A 26,595-nucleotide genomic window follows, 5' to 3' on the forward strand; every position below is an offset into this window, starting at 1 on the left:
CCGTCCCGTATTGATGGAATCGGGTGGCTTCCGGGGTGGAGTGATGGTGATCAGCCGAAAGGAGGGTTAGACCGCGCGGGGCCCGCGTGTGGAGTAATTATCGATTTATCCCGATGCCCGCCGCTCGCTGCATCCTCCACATTTGCTTCTTCTTGATCAGCGTTCTTGCGATGTCGTGCTGATGTCGGCTGGGTGGACCAATTACTCGGTTGGCAATGGTAGCCAGGCAGGCGAGGACGACGGTCCCGTCTCGGTGGGCGGTGACACGCCCGCGTGCGTTAGCTGCAAGCAACGCAAGCTGCGATGCTCGCGCGAGACACCCTCGTGCTCGCATTGCTTGAGGCTGTGTGAGTGTTTCTGTCGATTGGCGCTATTTCGCGTCGCTATCTTGCGTCGCTAATGTGCCATAGCCTCTGAATGTGTTTATCAGCCAAAGAACAAACCTGGGCTTAAGCCCGGAGCTGTTGAGGCGTTGACCCGCCGCGTCGGTATGTGGTCCTCCTTCTACAATGAACTCAATCTTACGCTCCGTAGCCTTTCTGGAGAGGATACTGCTAGATGATGCGGGAAACATCCGGCCACGGTATAGAGACGATGATACCACGGCGAATGGCCATGGCGTCGCGCATGAAAGCCCGAGTGCTGTAGAAGAACGCGCACCTCGTGTTGAGGAACACGCGCCGTATGTCGCGCCTACTCCCGATTATAGCCACAACCACCAACCCGCAGAGGATGGCTCCAGAGCTTCCGAAGAAGAGAACGGCGCGTCCAATCCTCTCAAACGAAGATTCGAAATGCCAATTGCTGAGAGTTGGCTTTTCCCCTTTGAAGATGTTGATATCGCGCAGCATTTGCCATCTCAACCACTGCTCGAGAAGGTCGCAGACTTTTTCTGCGTCTCGTTCCATCATTGGATCCCATATATTCATAAGGCGAGACTCCAAACGCGAGTGCGCCAAGGTTGCCAGGATCCAGGACATGTGTTGGTCCTTCATGCTCTGGTCGCCGTTGCTTTGCGACACATGGAGCCCAACGTACTATACCTGGATAATGATCAGATCATTCAGCAGACGAGGGTCTCCCGGATGATTGTGGAAACGCATGCGATGCGCAATGTCACCATCGAAAGCTTGCAGGCCCTCATCTTTCTAGTCTTCGATCTTCTCAATGACGGACAAACACAAAGAGCGTGGCCGCTGATCGGATCGCTCACGAGGACTATAGACTACCTCCAGCTTACTACTGAGCCATCAACGTCGCAGTCGGGATCACTCATGACGCCTGTGCGGTTGGTGAAGCCCTCAAACGACTGGACGGAGTTGGAAGAGCGACGAAGATTGTTCTGGATCATATTTCTGCTCGATCGATATTGTTCGGTGTCTACAGGATGGAACACTAGTCTCACAGCAGATGACGTGCACCGTCGGTTACCGGCAGACGGCGGTTTCTTCACCAGAGAAGAGCCGGTAACCACACCCTACTTCGGCATCTGGAACAAGGCCGCCGCCCGCATTGGGCGCTCACTGGCAAATGTGCCCGCACAATATAACGAAGAGGACCCAGGAGTCGACCACTTGCCGCCAGGAGCCAGCCCCAATTCCGCCAACGGCTACATCGATGCTTCCAAGCTAGGCGCATTCGCATACTGTGTCGAAGCAACCGAGAGTTTGAGTCAAGTGACGACATTCTTCCTTCAACAAAGGATCAACTGGCAAGACAAGGAGCATGCAGTCAGTTGGCTGACACGCTTCAAGGAGCTAGACTTGAGGCTTGTGCAGTGGAAGATCTTCTTGCCACCTAGGTGGAAGGACTCCAATATCTCGTCAGACAGGACTGTGGTTGACATGGATCCCAATCTGACACTAGCACACATTACGCATAATACCTCGATGATATTGTTGCACCACCCAATCGGATACCCACCCCGCGGATGGAACGACTTCGTCGCACTACCGAAAGAATGCAGTGCCCAGACGTGCGAGCTCGCCGCCGTAGAAACTTCAAACATCGTCGACAAATTTCTTACCCACACTCCCATACCCTTTGTTAACGTCCAATTCTCATTCTGTGCCTTCATCGCCGCCAAAGCACTACTCTTCGAACACCAAGCCACCCGCAAACCTCTACGATCAGAATTCCACCGCCTAATCCACAATCTCGAGGAAATGGCCGCAAGATGGAAAGGGAAAAACACTGACGACGCGAAACCAAACAACCAAGCAGCTATATACGCAAACCACCTCAAACGACTCCTCGAAGCCTGTCAAAACGACGCAAATTTCCGCTTCGACTTTTACGACCACAACGGCCTGACCCTCGACCCACAAAACTACGCCAGTCCGACTTACGCCGCAACACCACAAGCGCGTTCCAGAAGCCTTGCGCATGAACGTTCTTTAATGAGGAACCACGGACGCACCAACAGCTTCACTAGTTCACACTCGACCCTCAGCCCACGCCGCATCCCGCCTCCAGACATAACCCGGAATACAACCATGCCCTCACCCAGCAGCTATGAGCAACACCATCCGCGCCTTCCATCCGCACACGCGATATCACCATCCGGACAGCCGCCACCTCCGATATACGCGTCGCCGCAAGTACCAGCTAGTTACCCGAGTCATACCCCATTACAGCAGTATCAACAGCCCGGAAACGGAGTCCCGGTATCTGGTCCATCGCTCGCCCCGTACGGCAATGCTAGCGCAACGGGGAATCAGCATAGCACTCAAGACCAATCTCTGCTTAATCTGTCGGATGCATTTATGGATAGCCATTTTCTCGATATGGATCGCGTCATTACGTTTGAGGATGCGAATTTCTTTATTCCGGGGGATGCGTTTCGGTGGCAGTGAGTCAGGATAGACAGGGTTGGGACGGTGATTGTGGGAGATGTGGTGCAGTCTGATAGGTACATCTTTCTCTACCAACGTACGTATCCGGCTATGACCAGCTGCTGGATCGTTGGATACCACGATGTTTCAAGCTATCCCAGCTGGTCATAGCCGGATAGGTATGTTGGTAGAGGTAGACGTGCAAAGTCAGGGGATGAGTATAATAGATGCTGAGCTTGTGATGGTTGAAGCAAGTGCTACTTCGACATGATTTTTCATGGATGACTATAAGATACGCACTCAGGAAGAATGAATACATCATCTTTTCCGGCCTATCGAAACCTTCCTTTACACTCGTTATTCCAGCGACGCCACTCTAGGCTCGCACTGAAGCACCTGTATGAGCGCACCCAACACAAACCGCGCCTCCAGATCCAGGTCCTTCCGGGGGTCCACCGCCCCCACCGTCCTCATCACCGCTATCTTCATCTTCATCTTCAAACTCAGACTCGTCATCCTCATCTTCGCTCATAACAGACCCAGACTCCGAGTGGTACCCTTCGCTTTCATCCTCCGACTCTAGCTCGGGCATTAAATCAAAATCATCCTCCGACTCGGTCTCGAAGGACAACTCAGACTCATCCTCAGCGTCATCCTGGTCCGCCAATTCCGAATCCGGGTCCGCCGCCCTATGCAGAGCCTCAAGCGTGCGCAGGTCCCTTCTACGTGTGACTGTAATGCGACGTGTCGCAGCCTCTATGCTCTCTGCATATCGAATATGCGCCGCCTCCATGCCCTCTGTGTATCGAGCTCTCGCTGCCTCCAACCTCGCGTCGGTTCGAGCTCCTGCTGTCCCCATGGCCCGAGCAAACCATTCGAATGTCAGTCGGGTTGGTGCGGTCTGCAAGGGGAAAAACTCGGCGCGACAGAATGGACAGCTGTTTCCCCTGGTGAGCCAAGTTTCTAGACAATTGCGGCCGAAGATGTTGTTGCAGCAGGTGACCTTGACGGGGGAGTGATCTTCGTTCGGTTCAGCGGGTGCGCTGTTGACGGCGGTGGTGCCATGGTCATGGGCGGAACCGTTCGTAATGGGGTTACCGTTCTGTGCGACTTCGCTTGAAGGGCTCGCGGATAAGGCTTCTGACTCCTGAGGCTGGAGATCCTCGCGGCAGATAGGACAGGAGGGGTCGGAGGGCTGCATGGGACACGCTTTCATGTCCGAAGCGAGGAAGGCTGATTTGGAGGCGTAGAGAGGCATTGTTGGTCGTAATGCTGGTGCTGGTACTGATATGGTTGAACGCAAGTGCCGGTAGAGCTGAATGGTGTGGTGGTTCTTGTCGTGAACGGTGGAGGTGCTTCGTACATATACAACCAGAGAGGAGATTGTATGTTCCCAGAGGGCCCACTGGTCGGTGAAAGAATGCTGCCATTGCTTCCGCTATGACTATCCATAGCTTTCACAAGGCAACCAGCGCCGAGTCCTGTAGGAGTTCCTTACTTTCACTACCCAAAGATATTTCACTCCTGGAACCGCTGTAGGCCGAGGTTTGTGTAAGAACGTCGTCGAGGCGTTGTATCGAAGCTCGTCCCGTCTGGAATCCGAAGGATAGCGCGAAGACCCGAGTACGTCCTCCCTTCAAGACCACTTCGCAATATTATTGGGAATGAGCTTCTTAAACATATCCAGCTGCTTCGCGTGCACCGCCATCTTCTGTTCCAGAATCTCCGGTCTTAGCTGCAGCGTCCGATCCACCCTTTGTTGATTCCCACTGTACACGACCGTATAATCTGGCAAGCGGGTATAAGGCGGTATAACCGAAGAAGCCGATATAGTGCAATACTACTAACATGTTAGCCCCAATAATGATTTCTTTCAACGCGAAGAAAGGACGTGTATGACATACCCTCCCAATAATACTGCCCCTCCCCAGCACAGCCCCAACCTCAACCACACTCCCCTCACCCACCTCCGCCGCCTCAACCACAGCCCCAGAATCAACAACCACATTCCTACCCAGCACCGTTCCTTCACTGCGCATAGATTCCCTCACACTCCCACTCCCCCTTGCAGGAGGTGCCATACTCCCCCTCTTCCCCTCCGCATCACCCTCAGCACCCATACCAACACCCACTTTCGCGCGTTCAAAAACCACACAGCCCTCGCCGAGGACAACAGGTGCGACCGCGCTGCTGAGTTTGCTATGTGGGTGTAAAACGGTATTAGGGCCGATTGTGACGGGGTGTGTGCCGGTGATTTGCGCGTGCTGCGCGATGAGGACGGTGGTGTCGAGGAAGATGGAGGAGGGTTTTGGGAGGATGGATTGGCGTTTGGGGGCGCCGGAGGTGCGGCGGTGGTCGTTTGAAGGGCGGGGAGGGGCGGGTTGCGTCGACATGCTGTGTGGTGTAGGATTTGTGTATGGAGTCTATGAGTGTTGATGGTAGGGAAGGGTAGATGGCGGACGCGCTAAGGTTCTACTTAGCGTGTCGCCAAGTCACCTGACGCGAGCGTCGGAATGGGTAGGTACGTTTCGCCAATGTCGTACCTGCCTCGTCTTCGGCACAACACAAGATCAAAGTGCGAACCTCTCTAAGAAAAAAAGCATGTTGCGGCTATATTAGGTGCTCCAGCTCAACGTAAAGTACAATATCCCAAGAGATAGATCGAAGGGGGTATCTCATAACCATGCATTACTACATACATCATGCCAATCCATCGCGTAAACCTACATGAATTCTCGCAATACCCATCAACAGCGACATCGAACAACACATCAACGATACCGCTGACGGCGCCCGCGCCTTACCCACATACCACATTCATAAACACATCAACAACATACTAAACCACAACCCTCCTCTCCTCCTCCTTACCCTCCCCACCACTCGGACCCCGCTCCAGTTCCGGGCTACTCACCTTCTCGGGACTAGCCACTTTAATCGGACTCCGCCTGCCCACCTCCTGGCCCTCAACTTCGATGCGGCCTAGTATGCTCTCCTCGTCCTCTCCCATACCCTCAATACTGTGCAGACTATCGTCGTCGGAAGAATCTTCGATGCCTTCGAACATGCGTGCAAAGCGCTGGTGTCCTTCGCGTTCTTCTTGTTCTTGGGTTTTCGGGGCGGAAGGGTCGTCTGGGTCTTCTTCTGCTTCGCGCGTTGATTCGAGCTGCGCTTTGCGTTGGGCGAGACGGAGGGCGAATTGACGGCGGGCGCGCGATGGGGGGATCTGGAGGGGCGGTGGGATACTGGGCTGGAAGAGAGTGTTAGTGGAGCTGTTCAATGGTAGTATAGGGCGACAATTTAGGGCGGAGATGGAACGCGAGCAAATCAGAATCAACAGAGAAAGGGTGAACAAAGGGGAAACAAGCAGATGGAAACGAGGAGGAAAGAGGACACCATACCAGATCAATGAAGCCCAATCATCCAGTGGTACATCACACAAAGGAGATGAGAGGAAACCACATCTCACGATGCGTATTACTACATGTATCATACACCCTGTCGGATGGCGCAAGGAATGTATGTACAGAAAGGATGATGATAGGCCCATAGATCTAGCATGCGAGCCGTCTGTCCGTTCCCGCTCATGATACAAACAAGTATAAGAAAAGGAAACGCACCAAGGGCGGGAAACATTCGTGGTATAGTGTGTATGCTCGGGGCCATGGACTTATCGATAGTCCATATCAGCATCGTCAAATGAGATTTCACCCACTTGTTCGGAGTCGTCGACAGGTCCCTGTCGTTGTTCCCGCTCTCTCTCGGTGTCGACATCGTCCATGTCTTCGTCTTCTTCGTCACTCGAGTTAGTAAAGCCACTAAGCAAGGAGCCTCCGCTGAAGGTGTACCCACCACCCTCAGTGTCACCAGCATTGGTGAGCTCCATGCTGTCGAGGCCTATGTTGCCGTTGTTGGCGAGGCTTGCATTGGAGAGCCCGCCACTGTCGCCTCCAAAGTTGTTGTTTGCTGCGTTGACGGCATTGAGCACAGCTTGTCTGGGCCCGACGCTCATGTCGGGTCGTACGCCTCCGAGAATGGCGTTGTCGCGCTCTCGCGTCTCGGCCAGGATATGTTCCACATAATACACCCACTCTTGAGCGTGGACCTTCTCTAGGACCATCTGCGACAGAACCTCGTCGGTGTGTCGCTCTGTAAACTTCAACACCTCTTCTGCGATCAGGGTGAGGTGACCCATGTATCCTAGTCGCATGGACGTTTCTTGGTGCGATTTGTCGCTCTCCTGCTGTCCTTTGATGATGCGCTCGGTAATGCCTCCGTTGTCGAAGAGGTCAATCGCTAGCTGACGGTTGTATCCACGGTCCATCTGACCGTTGAAAACTTGCTGAACGACGTCGTATACTACATTGTGTAGAAAGTTGTTCCATGGGAAGCGGAAGAAGAAGTCCTGCAAATATTAGCACGTTTCGCTGGAAGATATCGAGGGGCTTACCAGTATCGTTGGTACAACTTTGTTCTCAACGAATGTGATCTTCAGCAAGTCGCCAACAACAGGCGTACCGTCAATGTCGATCTCGAAACCTGCAGCATCCTCTGCACTGCCGAATACCACCGAGCGCACGCTCTGAGACTCGTCGATAGGAGTTATTTCCGAAAGATCTGATCCTGCTACTGGTGCGGTGAAGCGCGAGGTGTCGATGCTGGCTGGTTCGGCTTCACTTTTGCGGTTCTTACCCGCAAACAGTGGCGCTGGTTTGTCGTCTGGATGGGGTGAGAGGCTTTCGGATTGTTCAGCGGTGGTGGTATCCGAGGTCTGGTTGAGCTGCTGTGTGAGAAGAGATGGCGGGGTCTTGACATCGGTATCAGACTTCTCGGTCTTCGCAGGCTCTGTCGGTTCCTGGCGGTCGTTCATAACGGTGTCAGTATCCAGTTCAAGCTCATCGACCTTGGCACTCAGGCCGGCTGATGTGGGTGACTCGGCATCATCTGCAGGCTTAGGTGGAGATGCAGGTTTCTCGGCAGGTGCTGCAGCGTCTTTGGGTGGTGTCAGAGGCTCGTCAACAAACTCGCCGTCATCGCCTGCCGTCTTGGCAGCGGACGGTTCCTGTGGCGCATCTCTCGGTGGCAGCTTCGGCGAAGGCTCCAATGGCTCTCCAATCTGCTCCTTCTCCGTTGATGTATCTTTGGCCTCTTCGACAGCAACTTCCGGCGCGACAACCTTTTCAAAGTCGTCTTCCGAACTGTTTTGTACATGCAGAGGTTTTATCTCTGCGGGAGAGTCCATGGATGGGGCGCGCGCGTGGTGGAAGCCTTGGCTATCAACGCTGGTGGAGAAATCGCCTGGGTTGCCGGGAATCGCTGAAGTCAATTTGCCGTCAGCCTTGAGACGTTCCCGCTCGGCATCTCGCCTCCTGACTTCAGCCTCGCTGCCCCGTTCGTTGAGCAGAGCCATGTTACTGCAGTGCAGCAACTCGGCCATCAGCTCACAAGTCTTGAACCGATCAAATCCAAGCGGTTCGATCTTCTCGCCAAAGGCTGTCTTGAGCTCTCGCTTTTTCTTTGTAGTGCTGCCATCGCGCTGTGTCACGATCTGGCTTGAGCTATTAACCAGCTCCATGAACTGCGGGATGTGGTTGGCGAATTGGCGAAGCAGTGTTCCCAGGTAGATGGGGTCTGAGTTCTTGGGTACCGGCCCAATCTGATTCTCCAAATCATAGTCGGAGTTGTTCTTTCTGATAACCTCGATGATGATACCCACACCGACTGTCAGCGGATTGCCGCCTTGCAGCATAAAATCGATCAGCTGTTTCAGACATTGTTCGGAGACAAGCTGGCGCGTAAGCTCGTTAGGCCCGATGACGGACTGGTCTTGCGTGGTAGCGTTTGCGGATATTGTGATGATAGCCTTGAGGAAGTCGCCAGCTGACGTTTGTGTGGAAGTCGACTGATCGGGGGCGAGGAACGATATCAGGCGGGGAACGAGGTTCTGTTGTTGCAGCCACTGGAGTCTGTTAGTTATGCTAGCAAGCGTGTATGGAACGACTTACGTCAACAATGCCCTGTCCGCCCTCGCTCTTCTCAAGGCTGATAATCTTCAACAGCAGGTCCATGATGACAGGGCAGTCGACGTGCTGCAACATGTCTGTTACAACATTGTCCAATGACTTGAAGAAGTCGAGCATCTCCTCCATCTTGCGGTCGAGCAGCGACTCGTTGACCTTGGTGAAGTAGCCAGCCTGGACGGGGTCGAGCGGCGCAGGCTGCTTGATGTAGGCCCAGAACTGTCGCAAGGTGTCCTGGTTCTCGAGGACCGCCTCGGATATGGACCACACTTCGGACGATAGGATCTCGCACGACACATAGGCGTACTTCATGCGCTGTCGCTCCTCCTTGGTCTCTTCACTATCGCCCGCATCGGACTTGGTGGTGGATGTCGAGCGCGCCCTGACTTTGCCGAAAAAGCCCGTCCGACTGGGACTCCTCGCCTCGTGCGCAGGTTCTCCTCCGGTGTCGTCGTCGGGGGGCAGGTCGGGTCTGGCGGCGATAACGTAGCGCAGCAGGCGTTCCAAGACATTCTCATCGCGAAGGTATTCTATCAGCTTCGAGTTCTGCTGCTTGAGCTCCTGTATGAGGTCCGACTCGTCGAGCAGCTCCTCGACGGTGACGTCGGGCTTGTCGAGGATGCTGTCGAGCGACGACAGCTGCGCGTACCCGCCGAAGCGCCAAAACATGGTGGTTGCGGTGGTTTGCGGCTACAAGGGCGGGGCAGGGGAAGGGTCGGGCGAGGCACTCGAGAGCGTGTGCAGCAGCGTGGGGCACATGCGTAGATTTACTGCGGCGACCAATGCGTCATAGAAGGACACACCGTGCAAAGCTGGACACGGCGGCGGGCTGGTTAGCAGAGCGACTCGAGTGAGACAGAGGGCGCGTGTTCGTGGCTTGGGCTGGATTGCACAGGTGGGACAGGTACCTTAGGCGAACGAGGCCGCGGGGAAGGCAATGGCAAACGAAAAGCGCGCGAGGCTCTGGATCAACCCATGCACCGACTGTTGCGCGGCGTCGTTACAGATACAGGCTGCGAAAACGTCTGTGTCTCCCGAGTCGGAGTGTTGTGGGTATTGTTGGGTTTGGTGGTGACAGGCAAGGCTAGAAGCTGCGTAGTACGGATAGCGTGCCAGGCCGCAGATCACTTGCACCTCCCTGATATCAACCAGGACGTGTCGAGAAGACTACCAGCTATATCTGGGTACAAGTCTGGAACTCAGTAGTTGCTCGAGATAAGCATGCGAGCTAGTGCTGATGGCGTGAACGCCGCGCATGCTGGAGGATTTCATGGTTATGTAGCATCTTCAACAGTGTGATGGTTTGGTGCATCTTGCATCTGGCATCGCATGCCGGCATCCGCCTGTAAGAAAGTTCATTTGACTCGTTTGTGGATAGCTGTTGATGAATTGCTTCATCATGTACTATGGTTGCTTTTGTTAGCTTGTCAACGTCGGCAATTGCCATGGCATGGGACACTCTATGTATGGCAATCCTGCTTGGGCATCTCAGGGTCAGCGATCGTTAGCGCCCACGTGACGATCGATGACGTTAGCGGGAACTGCCGGAGCTACGACCACCGTTCGGTGCCTGCCATTCACCCCACACTGCCAACACACTCCACGCCTGTCCTCTCCCCTCGGCTGCATATCGCGACTCTCCGGCCGGCAACCCACATATCCCTCCACCAGCATGAACCGCTTATTCGGTGCAAAGAGCACCGCGCCCAAGCCCACGCTCAACAGCGCCATCTCCAATGTAGGCTCCATCCATTAGGCAACACCTTTCCGATACTGACGCGCTCAGGTCGACACACGCATAGAAAGTCTCGACGTCAAGCTCGCCAAGCTCAATGCTGAGCTGTCCACCTACCAGCAGAAGCTCGCCAAGATGCGCGACGGCCCCGGCAAAACCGCCATCAAGCAAAAAGCCCTCAAAGTCCTCCAGCAGCGGAAGCAATACGAAGCGCAGCGCGACCAACTTCAGGCGCAGTCGTGGAACATGGAACAGGCCGGCATGATGCAGGACAATCTTAAGAACACAATGACCACTATCGACGCCATGAAGACAACGACCAAAGAGCTACGGAAGCAGTACGGCAAGGTCAACATCGACAAGATCGATAAGCTGCAAGACGAGATGGCGGACCTCATGGATATGGGAAACGATATACAAGACGCTATAAGCCGCAGCTACGACGTGCCAGAAGATGTGGACGAGTCGGAGCTGGATGCTGAGCTGGAGGCATTGGGTGACGAGGTCGACTTTGAGGGTATTGGAGAATCGTCAGGCGTGCCAAACTTCATGCTAGACGATACTGCGCCGCCCCAGTTCATCGACGAAGCGCCCAATCCCGGTGGCAAGGTTAAGGAAGCCGCAGGCTGAGAAGAGACGTGTATGTGCACATACAACAAGTCGTGTGATCATAAGCGATGCAAGAGTCACTCACAGCTTTCTCATGGTGATCAAGACCCTACAGGAAGTTGTCATCGTCACGCGTGGAGCCCTTCCATGACGATAAGTACGAGTTGGCGGCCCGAAATCCTCGACTAATTTCGTCGAGCAAGGTCGACCATGACCGACACATCGATGGGTAGCACGCTGCGAAGTCACGATACTTGGAAAGATCGAAAATCGCTTGCCATCTTGAGGACCACGGGCCACATAAAGCCGACAGACAGACACCATAGATGCATGGCCAAGCGATATACCACAAATGATACCCCATGTTATGTTCGAGTTCAACATGTATCTTCCCGGATGCGCGTGATTCATTGCATATCGAGCCTAACCTTGTATACACCCTAGTATGCACGTATTCTGTACTACGGAGCCTTTGGTTAAGTCCTTCGCGCAGTTTCTACGCGCTGCACTGTACCATGCTGATACAGGTTGTAACACAACCGCAATGCTGCATTCCAGTGTTACATCGACGTTTTTATTGAAAGGGGCTGTGTACAGGAGGCAGGACTATGCAAGCTTCTCTCTAGTAAAAGTTGTTTTAAGTACCTCCTGCCTACTTCCAGAGATTGCTGGCTGCCGTTGAGAGACCAACCGCAACGAGCTGAGATGTCGGCGGTATGTACTTTGTCAATTTTGCTACTGGGTTACAATCTAATAATAACATAGCAACTCATCCCCGACCCGATCGAATCAGCTCCAGCAGGCTTCTCCACGCTTGCCATAGCAGTGTGGGGGACCAGAAGCTTAATGGACGTGATAATGGAATCTGTCGGATCAGATACCACAGTCTATCTCACAACACAAGAGCCAGCACCATTAGCCACATGGTTGACCCCTGGTATATCAGAAACGCCATCAATGATCAGGACCAGCACCGTGACAGTCGATCGAACGGACTCCAGCGATATACCTTCATGGCTTTACCAGTCGAGTTCAACATCGAGCTCCAGTTACTCTGCGACGTTCAGCGATGGCTCATCCTATTATGTGAACGAACCCGACACGACATCCCGCAATACCGGCGCGATTATTGGCGGCATTATGGGCGGTCTAACAATCGTTGGTATCATCGTCGTTGCCGTATGCTGGATTCGTCGGAGGTATCCAGACAACAAGAGCACAAAGCCTGCAGAATCACATGACAAATGCAACGAGGATACGCAACAGGGAATGTTGGAGACGCGGTATGAGCTACCTGGCAGACAGACAACGCCTGAGCTGGACAGTACAAGAAGCTAGTTCCGCGAGATGAAAAACCATGCAGACTGATGGTGGGACTGCTGTCATTTGGATATCGATGACTGTTCACTCTTGATCAGATCAATCGTGTCGTGATGGGAAAAGAGATGGAGTAATCCGTTTGAAAGAAAATAGTAATGATTGTTACGTCAAGTGCAAGATCAGCGTATTCGCACCGTCGGACACCTTGTTGCATGACTTTCCGATTCGGGGAAGGAGATGCACTGCTGCATACTGTGAGGCGCCTTCGTCAGCGATAGCAGATCTGGTCAACAAGTCCTTTGGCAGTCATTCAGAATCGATTACCAACTAGCTAGCTGTTTGCACCGATCAAAACCACCTCGCAGCTGCCTTCCCGGCTTCACCACCTTTCCTTGCAGCACCGTGTACTTAATAATATTCTCACAATCCTCAGGCTTCACTCGCGCCAACCATATACACTGCGCAGCCTCGCCATTACCATCTGCCTCCTGCTCCTTATTAGCATCCAGCAGAACCTTCTGCCCATTATCATCTTCAAGCTTCAGGTCCGCGAGCCGCTTCTCCGCACCATTGGCATGTCCATTGGCATTGCCATTCGTGCTCTCGGGCCGCGTGACCACAGAAGAGTGGCGGTAGACCATGACGTTTGCCGAGAACTTGTGGCCGCCAACATGGCTTATGAAGTATATTCCTACGCCGCCCGGTCGCTCGTCGTGTAGATCGCGGTATAACCCCAGTGGCCGTAGCAGTCGCTCGAACTCTTTTCGTAGAAGAGGAGCGGACTGGCCGCAACGCGCGTCTCGTGTCTTTTGACTGCACATTAAGATGAGGTATTTGTGTGGACATGGTCGGGCTTTGAGTTGGGGTGCGGGCATCGACGGGGGTATGGAGGAGGGCGCGTCGGCGTCGGCGGAAGAAGTCTCTTCCGGCTCTTCTGAAGGTGGTAGCGCGGCAGTTTTCCGCGAGCGCAATGGGGTGTTATTTGTAGGACCGGGGTTGATATAGTCGGTGATAAGTTCGGGGATGTTCGCAGGCGTGACGTTGTCTATGAACTGCCATGACGGTAGCAGTAGTACCATGGAACTGTGATCCGAGTGGTCTGGGACGGGCATATTGGAGGCGGATAACATGAGTTTCTATACCCAATTAGCTCGCACTCGACAGAACCTAACGGTAGCATATTCCCAGACTCACCCCATTGCTAGGCTTTGCATCGCCCCTGTCAACCGCCTCCATGATGCTGCCCTTCTCGTCTGCGACATCGCGCACCCAATCCGTCTTGCCAGTCGCGACAATCAAATGCGTACTCCATCCCTTCACATGCCCATACAGCTCTTCCGTCTCGTCAATCTCGAACTTGCGCGGGTATTTGACACTACAACTGGCGCAGTCGTGCAGGCAATCGTCGCCATCTACCGCGGGGTCGGTGGTCGGGAACAACTCCTCCGTCTTCTTCGCTTTGGTGAATTCGTCGCTGTCCTTGGCCAACGTAGGGACTTCTGACGACGAAAGTGCTGAAGTCAGCTTGTAGGACAGGTTGCGCAACATGGCAGGGACTCGGTAGGCGTTTATCGGCCGGTGGGGCGTCTTGGAAGGTGCCATTGCGTATCTTTATATCAGATGCGGCGATTAGATCGCCAAGGCCGCGGAATGTGGGCGCGCGGTGACGCCGACGCTTACGGAGTGGTTGGTACCTGGATGATGTCTTTCACGCCCGTTCACGGCCGTTGCTGCCTGGTACATACGAAGATGCTTGAGTAACACCGAATACACGTCGTTACGGCTGTTTTTCACGGAAGCTGACCGCCTCTTATGTTGCTTTTCTTGTCTCGGTGAATTGCTTCGGCTTTCGGACCTCGCGTTATCAGATTAGGCGACGATTATGCCCTCAGCTTCGGATTTGTTGGACGAGGCCCGGACATCCTCACATTCTCCGACTTCTCTCTACTCGGCTCCACATGACCCTCGCATACCTCCTACGCTAGTATACTTCGAAGACCAACCCTGTTCCCATGACTTCCGTCGCGCACGCGTCGATCCAACACGTACGCGTAGACGCGTCAGTCGCGTAAGATGCGGCTCAAGATGCTCAATGGAGCGCCTTTGCGCAACCATCTAGAGTTTAACGAGGACACACTTTTGGCAGTCGAGGATTGCCGTCCCTTTGATGCAGCAACAAGTGTCTCTACACCTGCAAATGAATCCACACCGGCTTTGAAGTGGCGCGGACTGCCTCTCAAGAACCCTCGGCTCCAGACTGGATGGTCACAACCTTTTCTCCCAGGAAATGTTCGAGGTCAAGACATATCAGACGTTTCGCTGCCCAATGTGAGTCGGTATCCGTCTTTCTTACAAGAAGATACAACGCACTTGGATACATCTATCGCCTTTGAGGATACGTCACTCGCCACACCTGGCTATCTTGAGCATTCGCTCGTCTTCCACGACACGCTACTGTCGTCTCAGGTCCTGCCAGACGGTATAACAGATAAGAGCGTCAGCTCCTCATCCTTCTTGACTACTTCTTTCGGAACTACTCTATCGGACTTTGACAGCCCAAGCAAAGTCGATGAGCATACACTACTCGTCAAAGTCGCGCCCAAGATGAGTATCACGCCTCTTGGATTGTTACCTAACGCACAGCGTCTACGAGCGATCTACCCGCAAACTCCAACACCAAACTTCTTATGCGTTGTGACAGCGACTCCGGAACAAAAAGAAGTCTTCGTTCGGAAGGGCGGATACAAGATGAATCTATGGGAGATCATCGTTGCGGATGATACGCGCTCAGACTTCAAGGTCACGTTCTGGCTGCGTCCACCCCGAGAGTCAAACAACGAACAAAACCACGTTCAAACCCAACTACTGCAGACACTAGAGAGCATCAAAGTTGGCGACATTCTGCTTCTGAGGAACATTGCGTTGACATCGTTCGGTGACACCGTCTTTGGCCAATCTCTGAACCCGGCCATCACACGGGCTCGAACGACTATTGATGTCTTGACGAGAAGCAACGGTGTATCAGCTGCCCAACTGGGTGGGCTCCCGGTGCCAGTAATCGAAGTTTTCAAGAGAGTCAAAAGGTGGGCAAGATTGCACATTGCATCTGATAGTGCAGGTTCGAGAAAGAGAAAGAGCAGCCAGGCGAAACAACTCGAGGACACGAAACGCACTCTCACAGCGCGTGATATCGATGACTCCATGCCTCCCGACACTATGGAAAGTGTATGAAGCACATCCCCCGCAAAATCGCGATAACACCAATTTTGCCGGTTAGCAATCGCTGCGTGCCGACATTGTTTCATCGCATCGACCATTCCAGGCCGTCACATCCGAGTTGATAGGTGCCTGAATTTCGGTTGCTCGTCAATTTGCTCTCTGTGAGCGTCGCACCATGCCGTGGTGGTCTGTGCCGCGGCCCTGCCATCTCACACAATCAACATCACACAGCTTCCCCACGCCACAGCCACAATCAGTATACTGCACCGATCGAAGATGGCCCGCTCGTGCCGATGTCTGATTCTCAACTAGCCGGTGGGGCTAAGGCATCCCCAAGATACTCAACTGTCTATGCTGCGTCTTGGCTAGGACGACTACGTCAACGGTCAAGCGCAGTTATACTGAGAGCATGAACACCGGTACTAGACCCCCATTGAAGCTCGAAAATACGCTCCAGGACTCTGATCGTCTATGTTCATAGTCCATACCTCGTGCTCCTCCGTCCTTGGCACGTTCATGCGAAGAAACCAAACATGTTTCGAACATCATCCTACATGCAAGGATGCACCGACCAACAACGGCGTACACGCTGCGGCACCTGCCTTTTGACAGATGGTGGATGTTTTACGCATGAAGTACCGGTACTACAACGCGGTACGTCACTTACAGGCAGCGGGGCAGTGGATTGTGCCATCAGCCGTTCATTTTACGGACATCTTATATACAGCATCATGTCCATCCAGAATCCCATCACAGCATCGCTTGCCCAGTCTCTCTTTCAGTCCTAGTGACATTCATTCTTTTCGTTCGCAACTTGTTGCTGCTTTCATTCGTTCAGATCTTGACGATCATCTTCATTCGCTACCGGTTGGCCAACATGAAATCATTCTTTTCTTTCACTGGTCTGGCTACCACACTCTCGTTACTGGCAAGCGTACAAGCTGTGTCCAACTCTACCAATGGTCCTTCATGTGGAGTTGCAAAGGCAGACGACAGCTACTTCAGTGTTGTCGGAGTCCAGGGAACTGGAGTACACCCCCGACAGGAACTCCGTGAATTGCAGAAAGACACGGAGTTATGGAACATCTTTATCCAAGCGTTTGCTCGCTTCCAGGCTATGGACCAGGATCAAAAGATCTCTTACTTCCAGGTCGCAGGTATGTAGTTAATGTTCTTATCAGAGGCTTAACTAACATCTCTAGGGATACACGGAGTGCCATTCCAGAAGTGGGACAATGTGAACGGGACAGCTGGTCATGAGATGATGGGATATTGTCCTCATGGGTCCAGCATGTTCGGTCCGTGGCACAGACCGTATCTCGCGCTCTTCGAGCAGGTTCTCCATGATCGCGCGGTCGACGTCGCCAATGAGTATCCCATCGGTGAAGCCCGTAACAAGGCCTTGGATATTGCAAACCGAGTTCGCCTTCCTTACTGGGACTGGGCAATGGACCCGCCAAACAGTGAAGAGGGTGTCATTCCTGAGAACGTGCGTTGCCTCACGGCTACTGTCACGTTTCCCAATGGGACCACAGGGTATATCCCCAACCCTCTGTACAAATACGACTTCCATCCTCTGAAGTATGATGACTTCGCTCCTTTGGTACGTCTCAAATCTATACCTCCGCGTTCCACGCAGAAGATATCATATTCGAGAACTTGGCTGCTAACACACGAGTAGAGCGAGTTTGAGTTCAAGTACTGGAATCACACTATTCGGTACCCAGCTGACCCGCATGCTGCCAATGCCACCAGCCGTAACAGCGAGGTTAACGATCGAGTGGGCAAGCAGCAGCCCAATCTCCGCGATATGCTCTACAAGTTGTTGACAACGTACCAACCCTTCAGCCAAGTGAGCAACAAGGCGAACGGTGGCAAGATCGGAAACTTTGAGACTCTACACGATGGTCTGCACACCGTCTTCGGATTGGGTCACATGGGTATAGTGGAGGTTTCCGCCTTCGACCCCATCTTCTGGTTCCATCACTGGTAAGTCCTCGGAACGTAATGCTGAGAGTAATGCTAACCGTGTGTAGTAACATTGATCGGATCATATCTATGTACCAAACTCGCTACCCCGACACCTGGGTCGAGGACGCCGAGCAGCGTATGGGTTCATTCTCTGTCGCCAGCGGTAGCGTTCTTGGTACTGCTTCGCCACTCGCACCGTTCCACATGAACGCCCTTGGCGACATGTGGACTGCAACCACTTCCCGCAATTGGACCTCCTTTGGATACACCTACCCCGAACTCGAAAACAACCCCAGCAATGCGACGCTGACATCGTCCATCAATCAGTTGTACAAGGCCCAGAATCAAGGTCTGAGCGAGACCAATGCGACTGTCAATGCGACATTCCCGGCTCCAGGCGGAGGCAGCATCAACCGCACGGTTCAGGCTACCGACTGGCAGTGTGAAGTCAATATGCCCACCGACATCAAGGTCTCCTACGCCGTTCGTGCCTTCCTTGGCGAGCCCAGCACCAACCCCATCGACTGGCCCACAGACCCCAACTACGTTGGTCAGCTCGCCACCTTGTCTTCTCCGCGAATGAGCTCTTCAAACATCGTTACGGGTAACATTGGCCTGACAGAGAAGCTCGCACAGAAGCACGCGGCCGGCGAGCTCAAGAGCCTGGACAAAGAGACAGTACAGGCCTATCTCAAAGAGAAGTTCAGCTGGCGCATCCAAGCTCTGGACTTCAGCGAGATCCCACGAAACAAACCACCCAAGGGCTTGAACGTCACCGTATTCAGCGTGCCAGTCAGCATCCCAGAATCCGACACCGAGGTGCCGACCTGGAACGGCGATGTCGAATACAAGGACGACATCGAAGGCAACCCGCCTGTGTACAACGGACCTGGACCTGACGGCACCAACTCCACTCTCCCTGCCGATCAGTCGAGCGGATCTTACGACGCTGAATCTGGCGAGTTTGTATGGAAGAAGGCTCCGGTTCCGGAAGTCGCGCCTGACGCTGGTGGTGCGGGTCCCCAGATTGCAACGACGCTCTTGGAGTCGGTCATTACGCAGTATGTGACGCTGGGTGCTTCTACCCCTGCGGTATCCACACCTACACCTGCGACCTCATCTGAGGTCTCCAGCGCGACATCTATCTCTTCTACACCTACTCCCACACCCCAGGTTTCTAGCGCACCAGCCGTCTCAGAGCAAGCGCCTGAGCCTACCGCGCCCGCTGACCCACAAACTACGGTCGTGACTTCGGTTGTCATGGAGTATGTCACTGTGTAAACCAGCGACAATGACCGGCTAGGTATCGTTTCTGCTGTTTGTTGGCTGCGGCGCACTTTTCCACTCATCTTTCTTGTACATGTCTCTCTTCACGTTTGTGCACACTTGCACTATCACACTCGTTCTATGCTGTTGCATATACATACCCGCACTCGCTTGATATCGCTGTATATACACTACCACGCCTTACGCCTTACGCTCATTTCGTCACGCACGCAAAAGAAATCCAACCGCTCGTTCTTTGACTCTTGCTCGTTGCTCACCTGTTCTGCTCTTCTCATATGCTAGCTTCCTTGATACCGTCTTCACACCTGCTCACTCACAGCAAAGGCACATCAAACCAGCAAGCAGACAATGCAGACTTGCTTCACTTCAACATGTATTTCTCATCAACGACTACTCATCCCAACGCCCCAACACCCATCACAGCAACCCCGCCCTCAAAAGCTTATTCCCGAATTCCAAAAGGTAGTAATCCGCATACACCAACCCATGATCCGCATACTTCATATGCGCATGTTCGTTCCAATTCGTCGTGCTGTTCCTTAGTATACACTCGAACCCTGATTTTTTGATCTTGAGCTCTGATGCTACCACTGCGCCGTTCACGCTGTTCCCATTGACCATGGCCTTGGTGGGGAGTTCAAAAGACGCTAGATCAGAGTCGTACGACATATCTAGAGTCTGGGATACGATCTGCAGTGCGACGTCGAGGAAATTGGTGGCGTTGCTAGAAGGGAGTTGCGATACCGTGGCTGAAGAGAGGGATTGGAGTGCTTGGTGGATGATAAGAAGACCGTTCGCTGTTATCACGCCTGCGGAGACATCGCGTAGCGGTTCTTCAGGATGATCTTGTGGCGCGTCGAAATCCCAACACGGGACCATGGGGTGATGCCACTTCCCCTCTCCTTCTTTCAATCTGCGCAAGAAGTATTCTGCACATTGGATCGCTGTCGCCAAGTACTTGATATCCTTCGTCCACGAATACGTCTGCGCAAAACCCATTATCGCCCAGGCTTGACCTCGACTCCACGTCGAATCGTCTTTCCAACCCTGATTCGTCATCTTGGCTTGTGGTTGACCGGTCCGCGGGTCGAAGTTTACGAGGTGGTAGGAGGAGAAGTCTGGTCGCAGAATTTCGTGGATGATGGAGTCGGCGTGTTGGGTTGCGATGTCGATTAGCTTTTGGTCGTTTTGGATGTGGCCGACGAAGTAGAGGAGGTCGAGGTCTGAAACGTGTGAGTAAGTGGGGAGAAGAAGTGCTTGGGGTGGAAGGCTTACTGCACATGCTATCTATGATGACAAGGAAGTTTGTGGACATGTCCGTTATTGAGTAACGATCGTTGATCGCAACATCCCAACTCCGAATCGCTTTCACCCGGTCGTCGTATCGCGATGCGAGCGCGTACGCTGCGTTGATGACAGATTGTAAGCTCTCTTTGTTCCCAGTCAACTCCCAGTCTTTTTGTAACGCAGGCTGTACGATGAAGCCCATGTCGTGGGTATCTGTTCGACCCGACATCTGGTTGATAGCGACGCCATAGTGTCGACCCAGTTTGAGCAGTTGGTCCTGGATTTGTGGCCGCACATTTTCCGGGACATCAATGGCCTGAGGGTATCGTATTGAGCGCTCGAGAAGAGCATATAAGCATCCTGGGAAGAAGCCGCATGTCCAGAAGTCTGCTTCTCGCTCTTCATATCGGCCGGCGTCTGGACCGATCTGGGGTACGGTGTGTGGGTATGACGGTAAGGGAGCCGGTTGTTTGAGACCGCGTTGCGCGACTTGTATGATCTTTGCTGCTACGCTTTCTGAGTAGATCTGACTGAGGTCGACATCTTTGACACTAGATGGACTTAGCATTGGCTTATGTCGTATAGCATGCGCGTTTGCTTACACTGCGGCCTTGGAAGTCATCTTGGCGTCCTGTACAGCGCTTCCCATCTTGCCTTCGCGATCAGAACTTGCGAGTGACGTTTGTTCGATAGAAAGGTAGATTTCCGTCCAATGTGATTTAGAACTGGATTGTTGAGGTGTGGCGTTTCCAAGGAGCTTGATTGCAACTGAGCGGAGGGAAGAGTTGGGAAGCAAAGCGAAGAGTAGCCAAGGTGTTGCTTCTTGCCAAAAAGCCTACATCGGGCGACGCGTAAACTGTCGCGCGTAGCATGGCGGGGCTGTTATCGATACCGGGTTATCTCGCGACGAATGTTCAAAGCCAAGGTGTAGGCTAAACGTGGGATCTGCATTACCCCGATGCCCGCTACCCGGCCGTTTGCACAAGCTCAGGGCATCGCCCGCGATGTGGACGTCATGCTTTTCTTGATCTCGTATTGTTCTGGAGCTCGTGACTATGCTTTCTTGGACTCGTGGACGGTCTTCCAGAAGAGGTATCTGTTCCTTCGCTTGCTGTGTTGATAAGCCTTGGAAGCGTCGTAGCGTTGACCTAAGGCTGGGCTTCTAGCTACTTTCCCCGCATTGTACTATCTGTGAAGTCTGGGGTTGCAGTAGCGCTGCTTGCATGTGAGGACGGAGATACTTTGACCGTAAATATCGACGCGTCTAAGTTTGAGACGATCACATGAATCTTTGTCGGCATAAAGATGCTAGGGTCCGTAACGTGGATAGGACCAGCCAACACTTCGTGCTTTTAACTTCAAAATGCTGTTCATTCGTGCAACTGCGAGCCTGCTGCTGATTTCCCTCGCTGCTGCCGCGCCGCCATCAGCGTTGAAGAGGTCCGCTTCCATACTTCCTTTATCAACCAAGGGGCGAGATATCGTCGACGCGAACGGCGATGTCTTCCACTTCATGTCGACCAATTGGCCAGGCCACCAAGAGATCATGATTCCTGAAGGCCTCCATCACTCATCCGTCCAAGATATCGTATCGTGGTTTCCTAAGCTCGGCCTCAACTCGGTCCGCATGCCGTTCGCAATTCAGATGGTGGATGACTACCTTGCGAATAGCCCTAACCAGACTCTCGAAAAGAGTGTTCTTAATGCGATTCCGGGCACAAACGGCACCGATGTTCTGAACTCTATCCTGGAGAAGAACCCGCAGTTCACCAAGAACACGACAAGACTCCAAGTCTGGGATGCTGTTGGCAAGGAACTTTCGCGTCAAGGTGTGATCATCCACTTGGACAACCACGTTTCGAAGGCATTCTGGTGCTGCGGCGACGACGACGGTAACGGCTGGTTCGGCGAGAAGGACTTCGACGTGGAGAAGTGGAAGCGAGGTTTGGCCTTTATGACGAAGCATGTATGTGCTTAAATGACCGTCTGCTATGGAGCAGATGCTGACAAGATTAGGCGAAAGAAAACTGGTCGACGTTCTCGTCAATGGGACTGCGCAATGAGCTGCGAGCTGCCAAGGTGGCCGAGCCGGTCGACTGGTATACCTGGTACATCCACATGACTGCCGCTGCAGACGCCGTTCACGAGGCAGATCCCAATGCGCTAATCTTCTTCTCTGGTCTTTCGTACGACACGTACATAGACCCCATCCCTCTCGGAAAGACGCTCAATGGTACTAGTGGTACATCGACTGCGAACAAGACCGCGAAGTTCGTGCCCGATAGCTTCGCTTGGAAGGACAAGATCGTTCTCGAGATCCACAAGTATGATTTCGAAGCCACACAGGATGACTGCGCGACCTTCAAGAGGAAGTGGTATCAGAAGGGCTTCCAGGCCGTCAACCCCGACGACCCAGCGACCAAGTACACTTTCCCGATGGTAATCTCCGAATGGGGATTCATCCAGAACGGAACATACTGGAACCAAACCACTTACGCGGAATGCTTGGTGGAGATGGTCAAGGAGTACCAGGTTAGCTGGCAGCATTGGGAGCTCTCGGGTAGCTTCTACCTCCAGACTCGTCCTAACCGAACTCCCAACACGCTCATAGGAGCGGATGAGGCATGGGGATTGTTGAACTACGATTGGTCTGCGCTTCGATCGCCTGTCACCCTAGAGAACAGCTTGTACCAGATGATCGAAGCGTTGAAGTAGTGGAAAGGCGTAGCGTAGAAGTAGATATGGTCATTCCAAAATCGAAACCCGGTCGCGATCACGCTCTCCTGATATGTAGGTATAGTCGCGTGAAGATGCGTATGCACGGCTCTGCATGGGAGGTCCCCGGGCACCATGCTCTTCCAAGGTTACACAAAGAACGCATACTCAACGCGAACAGTTTTTCGAGATGGGCCCAGGAAGTGAAAGTACATGTGTCGGTTCCGGGTCGTAGACGTTGGCGATGAATGTGCATGCTCGTGGTCGCGACGCGTAAAGACACGCCTAAGATTTTCCGTTCGCGAAACGTGTCTATGACGTCATCGGATGTTACCACACCATACATGCATCTGCGCAACGCCAAATAGAAGAAAACTTGCATGCGAAGAAATGAGCGGTATAGTAATCAGCGAGTGATTCCGAGGCCTACTTTCACGCTTGTTAGGCGGACGATGCGCCGAAGTTGCTTGCCTGTGGCTGCGCCTTGGCACGACTCATGGACCGCAATGCATCCTTCCCGAACCAAGATCTGAGCTTCATTCCATCACCCCACAGCTTCCCCATGCTCTTGGCTATCTTCCAGCAGCTCAACACCCACCGGATAACGGAGTAATACCTATTTCAGCGCCCGTTTGTGGATTTCTCTCCAGAAGAAGCCCGCCCCCGCACTTGACCATCCGTATGCAGAAATACACCGACGCCCGCGGATGAGCGGTCCAGTCGCTTACTAGCTTTGAGATTTAGCCATGCGGGAACTACCTACTCACCTGTTCTTCGGGTTCCGACGAACGTCAGGGCTTTAAGCACGAAAACCCCAGCTTTGTTGTACTTTTCCGAGGTCGTGCCGTCAACACTTTCATCTGACGAGAGGCTACTCAACATGGCTAGCACGCAGCCCAACGACGAAACTGCTGGTGTCGCCAACAGGACTGGCGAGTTCGATACTAACGTTATCGCGCCTGCTGAAGCCCCCAAGAGGTCGCCATGGAAGGCTTGGATGTACCTCTGGGAATGGTATCCTAAGCACTACCCTGAGGAGGAGAGGAAGTTGCTGAGGAAGATGGACGCTTGTCTGCTGACATTCTGTTCCTTTATGTGTAGGTCATACTATCGGGTCTCCCAGTACTTATATGCTAACGAAACTAGTCTTCCTCAAGTGGCTGGACTCCTCCAACATCAAGAATGCCTATGTGTCGGGCATGAAGGAAGAGCTTAGTCTCTACGGCAACGAGTACTCGTTATTCGACACCTTCTACAACGTCGGATATCTCGTGTTCCAGGTCCCATCTTTACTCCTATTGTCCAGACCGAAGATTGCTAAGTACTATCTGCCGACCATGGAAGTGCTGTGGTCCATTGTGACTTTCTGCCAGAGTCAGATGCGCAGTCGAAACGACATCTACGGTACTCGATTTCTGCTCGGTCTGCTCGAGACGCCTGTAGCATCTGGTACCACATATGTACTTGGCTCTTGGTACAGGCCTGAGGAGGTCTTCAAAAGGACGGGAGTTTGGTATGTCTCCAACAACATTGCTGTGATGTTTGGTGGATATCTACAAGCTGCGGCCTACAACAACCTCAACGGGTAAGCGACCTTCCGCAAAGTTTTGTGCTATCGCTAACCTCTTGCAGTGTCGGTGGCATGTCGGGTTGGAGATGGCTGTTTATTATAGACGGAGTAATCTCTCTCCCTATTGCTCTTGCGGGCTTCCTCATCTTCCCGGGTCTACCAAGTAGCGCTAAGCCGTGGTGGCTTACACCAAAAGAGCATGCGCTGGCTCGCTCACGCATGGTTAACGCCGGTGTCGCACCAAGCAAAGAGCTTAGTTGGACGGTCGCAAAGCGCACATTCATGCGCTGGGAGTTCTACATGGGCGTACTGTGTTATACCTTGTGAGCATCTTCGAGCAACCCATAGTTACGAACGCTGACCGACTACTAGCTTCTTATCCTCCTCTTATCCTCACGGACAGATGGCAATCTGGCTTAAAGACCTTGCTGCCAAATACCCCGGCGCCTACACCATTCCTCAAATCAACACTATCCCAACTGGTGCCCAAGGTGTCTCCGTCTTCGCCGCGCTCCTCGCCACCTCCCTCTGTATGGTCTACCCGCTCTGGTCCATCTTCTCGATCGTCCAGACTATCTACATCGTCGCCAACATCTCTCTTCTGGTCTGGAACATCCCTAAGGGCTACCACTTCGCCTGCTACTACCTGCTCGGTGTATCAGCTGCTGTGACCCCCATTCTCATGCCATTCATCAACATGGCTCTACGTGACGATGCAGAAGCACGCGCTGTCACTGTCGGTGCTATGTTGACAGCTGGCTGGGCTGTCTTCTCCTTCTACCCCATCACAGTATTCCCTATCGTCGAGGGCCCGAAATGGACCAAGGGCTATGCAGTGAATATCTGCTTCATTGTAGGATGCTGGAGTTCATTCTTGGTCATGCAGTATCTGTACAAGAAGAGCGAGAATAAGAAGCAGAACATGATGATTAGGGACGTGGCTAAGGATCAGGAAGACATGGTTGGACTAGACATCAAGGACGCAGCGGAGGTCGAACACGCAGAGGTCAGAAAGTGATGTGCAGGAGAGACAGATACCCTAAGTTGCTTGTCGGTGCGCTGTATAGGTCGGCTTTGTGAACCTGCGTATATGGAATGGAAAACTTCTAGTTCAATGGAACCATCCAGCTTCGCCTGATCAAACATCTTCTACTCCGCTGCAAGGCAAACTTTACAATCCACGCAACGCCTCTCAAAGTTCAAACTAACGCACCATGCCTTCCCAACCCCACCATCGGATCCCACGAACGCTACGAGGACGTGCGCAAACCCAACCCGACATGTCTAACGCAGCAACAGATTCCCTCTCCCCACCGCGCCATCGACATAGAACCAAGCGAGAGGTTATCCCACGCCGCCACACCACACCCTCCCACTCCCCTTACTACAACCGCATAGTCCGACTCGAAGGCCAAATCACATCCATCATCTCCATCCTAAAATTCTACCTTCGGTACGCAGACTTCCCCACAGACACCTCGCTTTCCGCGCTACGTCTCCATCCATTACCTGTATACTTCGACATGATGCAAGAGCTCATCAGCCACATAGAATGCGGATTAGATTACAACGGCGCATTCAACGCCGGCGACCTGATATACCTAGCGCAAGAATGCTATTTCCCGCATGTGAAACGGGAAGTGGAGGCAGAGGGAGAAGGAGAAGTCGAAGTAGCACCTCAACCGCACTGGCCTAAGATCCTGTTTCTCGCACAGCTTCAACGTATCCTCGAGGACTCAACACTTAGTCTGGCTCAGAGTCTGAAGGCTGGTTGGGAGTGGTTTATGGACCTCGATGTGTTCCCATCGCTACCTGGGGGAATGAGAGAGTGGGCGTTGGGGTGGCATGAATTGCCGTCTGCGAAGCAGAAGGAATTTCTCCGGCTTTTCGATGTAAATGCTCAGGTTCTGAGTGGCACGATGGACGCAGTGGGTACCATGTCTTTGCGCGGTCCGTTAACCTTAGACCGCGAGCAAGTAGGCTGCGTCACTACATTTCTAGCACAAGACCGTCCACTCGATGCTGTTG

The 26,595-nt window shown here is 53.2% G+C and overlaps 10 protein-coding genes across 10 annotated transcripts; 6 read left to right on the top strand and 4 right to left on the bottom strand.

The window, feature by feature from the left end:
• Positions 1–181: 181 nt before the first annotated feature.
• On the top strand, positions 182–2,704 carry J4E90_008878 (uncharacterized protein; the record flags this gene model as incomplete). Its single annotated transcript, XM_051438400.1, has 4 exons — positions 182–347; positions 411–488; positions 535–2,367; positions 2,637–2,704. 4 exons carry the CDS (start codon positions 182–184, stop codon positions 2,702–2,704), a joined length of 2,145 nt encoding a protein of 714 aa, XP_051287710.1.
• A 506-nt stretch (positions 2,705–3,210) lies between these two features.
• On the bottom strand, positions 3,211–4,092 carry J4E90_008879 (uncharacterized protein; the record flags this gene model as incomplete). Its single annotated transcript, XM_051438401.1, has 1 exon — positions 3,211–4,092. The coding sequence occupies one exon, from the start codon at positions 4,090–4,092 to the stop codon at positions 3,211–3,213; it is 882 nt and encodes a 293-aa protein (XP_051287711.1).
• Positions 4,093–5,673: 1,581 nt separating this feature from the next.
• On the bottom strand, positions 5,674–9,523 carry J4E90_008880 (uncharacterized protein; the record flags this gene model as incomplete). The annotated part of the gene is made up of 4 exons (XM_051438402.1): positions 5,674–6,084; positions 6,550–7,239; positions 7,285–8,793; positions 8,840–9,523. 4 exons carry the CDS (start codon positions 9,521–9,523, stop codon positions 5,674–5,676), a joined length of 3,294 nt encoding a protein of 1,097 aa, XP_051287712.1.
• A 1,003-nt stretch (positions 9,524–10,526) lies between these two features.
• On the top strand, positions 10,527–11,219 carry J4E90_008881 (uncharacterized protein; the record flags this gene model as incomplete). Its single annotated transcript, XM_051438403.1, has 2 exons — positions 10,527–10,592; positions 10,641–11,219. The coding sequence occupies 2 exons, from the start codon at positions 10,527–10,529 to the stop codon at positions 11,217–11,219; spliced, it is 645 nt and encodes a 214-aa protein (XP_051287713.1).
• Positions 11,220–12,838: 1,619 nt separating this feature from the next.
• J4E90_008882 (uncharacterized protein) lies at positions 12,839–14,120 on the bottom strand (the record flags this gene model as incomplete). The annotated part of the gene is made up of 2 exons (XM_051438404.1): positions 12,839–13,654; positions 13,713–14,120. The coding sequence occupies 2 exons, from the start codon at positions 14,118–14,120 to the stop codon at positions 12,839–12,841; spliced, it is 1,224 nt and encodes a 407-aa protein (XP_051287714.1).
• A 471-nt stretch (positions 14,121–14,591) lies between these two features.
• On the top strand, positions 14,592–16,902 carry J4E90_008883 (uncharacterized protein; the record flags this gene model as incomplete). The annotated part of the gene is made up of 2 exons (XM_051438405.1): positions 14,592–15,743; positions 16,576–16,902. The coding sequence occupies 2 exons, from the start codon at positions 14,592–14,594 to the stop codon at positions 16,900–16,902; spliced, it is 1,479 nt and encodes a 492-aa protein (XP_051287715.1).
• Positions 16,903–17,028: 126 nt separating this feature from the next.
• Positions 17,029–18,989, top strand: J4E90_008884 (uncharacterized protein; the record flags this gene model as incomplete). The annotated part of the gene is made up of 3 exons (XM_051438406.1): positions 17,029–17,226; positions 17,419–17,726; positions 17,774–18,989. The coding sequence occupies 3 exons, from the start codon at positions 17,029–17,031 to the stop codon at positions 18,987–18,989; spliced, it is 1,722 nt and encodes a 573-aa protein (XP_051287716.1).
• A 423-nt stretch (positions 18,990–19,412) lies between these two features.
• Positions 19,413–20,931, bottom strand: J4E90_008885 (uncharacterized protein; the record flags this gene model as incomplete). Its single annotated transcript, XM_051438407.1, has 3 exons — positions 19,413–20,218; positions 20,271–20,833; positions 20,885–20,931. The coding sequence occupies 3 exons, from the start codon at positions 20,929–20,931 to the stop codon at positions 19,413–19,415; spliced, it is 1,416 nt and encodes a 471-aa protein (XP_051287717.1).
• A 714-nt stretch (positions 20,932–21,645) lies between these two features.
• Positions 21,646–22,997, top strand: J4E90_008886 (uncharacterized protein; the record flags this gene model as incomplete). Its single annotated transcript, XM_051438408.1, has 2 exons — positions 21,646–22,248; positions 22,299–22,997. The coding sequence occupies 2 exons, from the start codon at positions 21,646–21,648 to the stop codon at positions 22,995–22,997; spliced, it is 1,302 nt and encodes a 433-aa protein (XP_051287718.1).
• Positions 22,998–23,877: 880 nt separating this feature from the next.
• J4E90_008887 (uncharacterized protein) lies at positions 23,878–25,585 on the top strand (the record flags this gene model as incomplete). The annotated part of the gene is made up of 4 exons (XM_051438409.1): positions 23,878–24,094; positions 24,144–24,582; positions 24,630–24,873; positions 24,971–25,585. 4 exons carry the CDS (start codon positions 23,878–23,880, stop codon positions 25,583–25,585), a joined length of 1,515 nt encoding a protein of 504 aa, XP_051287719.1.
• Positions 25,586–26,595: the final 1,010 nt, after the last annotated feature.

The sequence above is a fragment of the Alternaria incomplexa genome (assembly GCF_024043165.1).
Source record: "Alternaria incomplexa strain BMP 0042 chromosome Unknown scaffold_14, whole genome shotgun sequence".
Taxonomy (NCBI): Eukaryota; Fungi; Ascomycota; class Dothideomycetes; order Pleosporales; family Pleosporaceae; genus Alternaria; species Alternaria incomplexa.